The following is a 977-nucleotide window of genomic DNA, read 5'->3' as shown; positions in this document are numbered from 1 at the left end:
CGCACATCGGCAGCGGGGAGCTCGAGGATCAAAGGATCCCGGGAGGCTGTTGGCTCGGACTGCTGGTGAAGAAGGCTGGAGCCCGTGGGGACGGCCACTGGTTTGTGGGGTGCTGTGACGGATTGTCCGGGGCCCTGGGGGAATTTAGACCTGGTGGCATCTGCGAGCCAGCGGCGTGGGTGTTGCTTTGCCAAACCGCTCTGCTCCAGGGGACGTGGAGGGGCTGAGTGCTGCCCTGGGTTGCGACCCTGTGCAGGAAAGGTTCAGTGTTGCAGCATGACTCCTGAATGTCCTTTCTGGGTCCCTGGGGGGAGAGCTGGCTTGCTGGCGGGGCTGAGCTCTTGCTTCCATCCCCTGCGCCCAGCTCGGCTTCCCTCCCGCCTGCTGGCCTCGTGACCGGTGCCGTTAGGAAGCGCAATTGTCCCGCTCCCCTCCCAGGCTCTGTGTCTGCCTGCGGAGCAGCTTTCCGGAGAGGAACCCACAGCACAACCCGCGGCGCAGCCCCTGGTGACTCCAGGGTGATGGTTTGCCACCAGTGACCCTCACAACGGGGTATTGCACAGCTCCAGGTCCGACACCTCCTGCTTTGTGGCAGTGGCTTGGGGACATGTGTGGCTTCGGCTCTGTGACGCCTGGCAGGATGGGCTTCCTCTGTGGTTTGTGGTTTCTGCTCGTCCTAGTTCTGTTTTCCTGTCACTCCTGCTGCAGCAAGGAAGGCCACAGCTCCTGATTTCCTTCCCTCCTCCCTGCCCATCCTTCGCCTGCATCTTGGAGCAGAGTCTGGCCTCGGAAATCTCCTGGGGAAGAAGCGAGAGGCGGATGGTATTCACTGCTCCCCAGCAAAGGTCAGGCCCCCTCACAGGATGGTGTTTAACCATGCTCTTCCTCTCTCCTCTTCCTCCCCAGCGCCCAGGGATGCCACCAGGTAGCCGGATGCCCATGGCAGGGGTCGAAGTACGGCCGCCCCGGGGGCCCCC

The 977-nt window shown here is 63.2% G+C and overlaps 1 protein-coding gene across 1 annotated transcript in view; it reads left to right on the top strand.

Annotated features, from left to right (window-relative positions):
- Positions 1-894: 894 nt before the first annotated feature.
- The window catches only part of SMARCD2 (SWI/SNF related, matrix associated, actin dependent regulator of chromatin, subfamily d, member 2), a gene marked incomplete at its 3' end in the record, with an annotated part of 5,614 nt that continues 5,531 nt past the window's right edge, over positions 895-977 (top strand). The window contains exon 1 of the mRNA XM_010080557.1: positions 895-971. Within this exon, the coding sequence (XP_010078859.1) occupies positions 916-971 (56 nt within the window). The remainder of the gene's footprint in view (positions 972-977) is intronic.

Source organism: Pterocles gutturalis, unplaced genomic scaffold (assembly GCF_000699245.1).
Source record: "Pterocles gutturalis isolate BGI_N339 unplaced genomic scaffold, ASM69924v1 scaffold23094, whole genome shotgun sequence".
Lineage (NCBI taxonomy): Eukaryota > Metazoa > Chordata > Aves > Pterocliformes > Pteroclidae > Pterocles > Pterocles gutturalis.
This window is presented reverse-complemented; position numbering and strand designations above follow the sequence as displayed.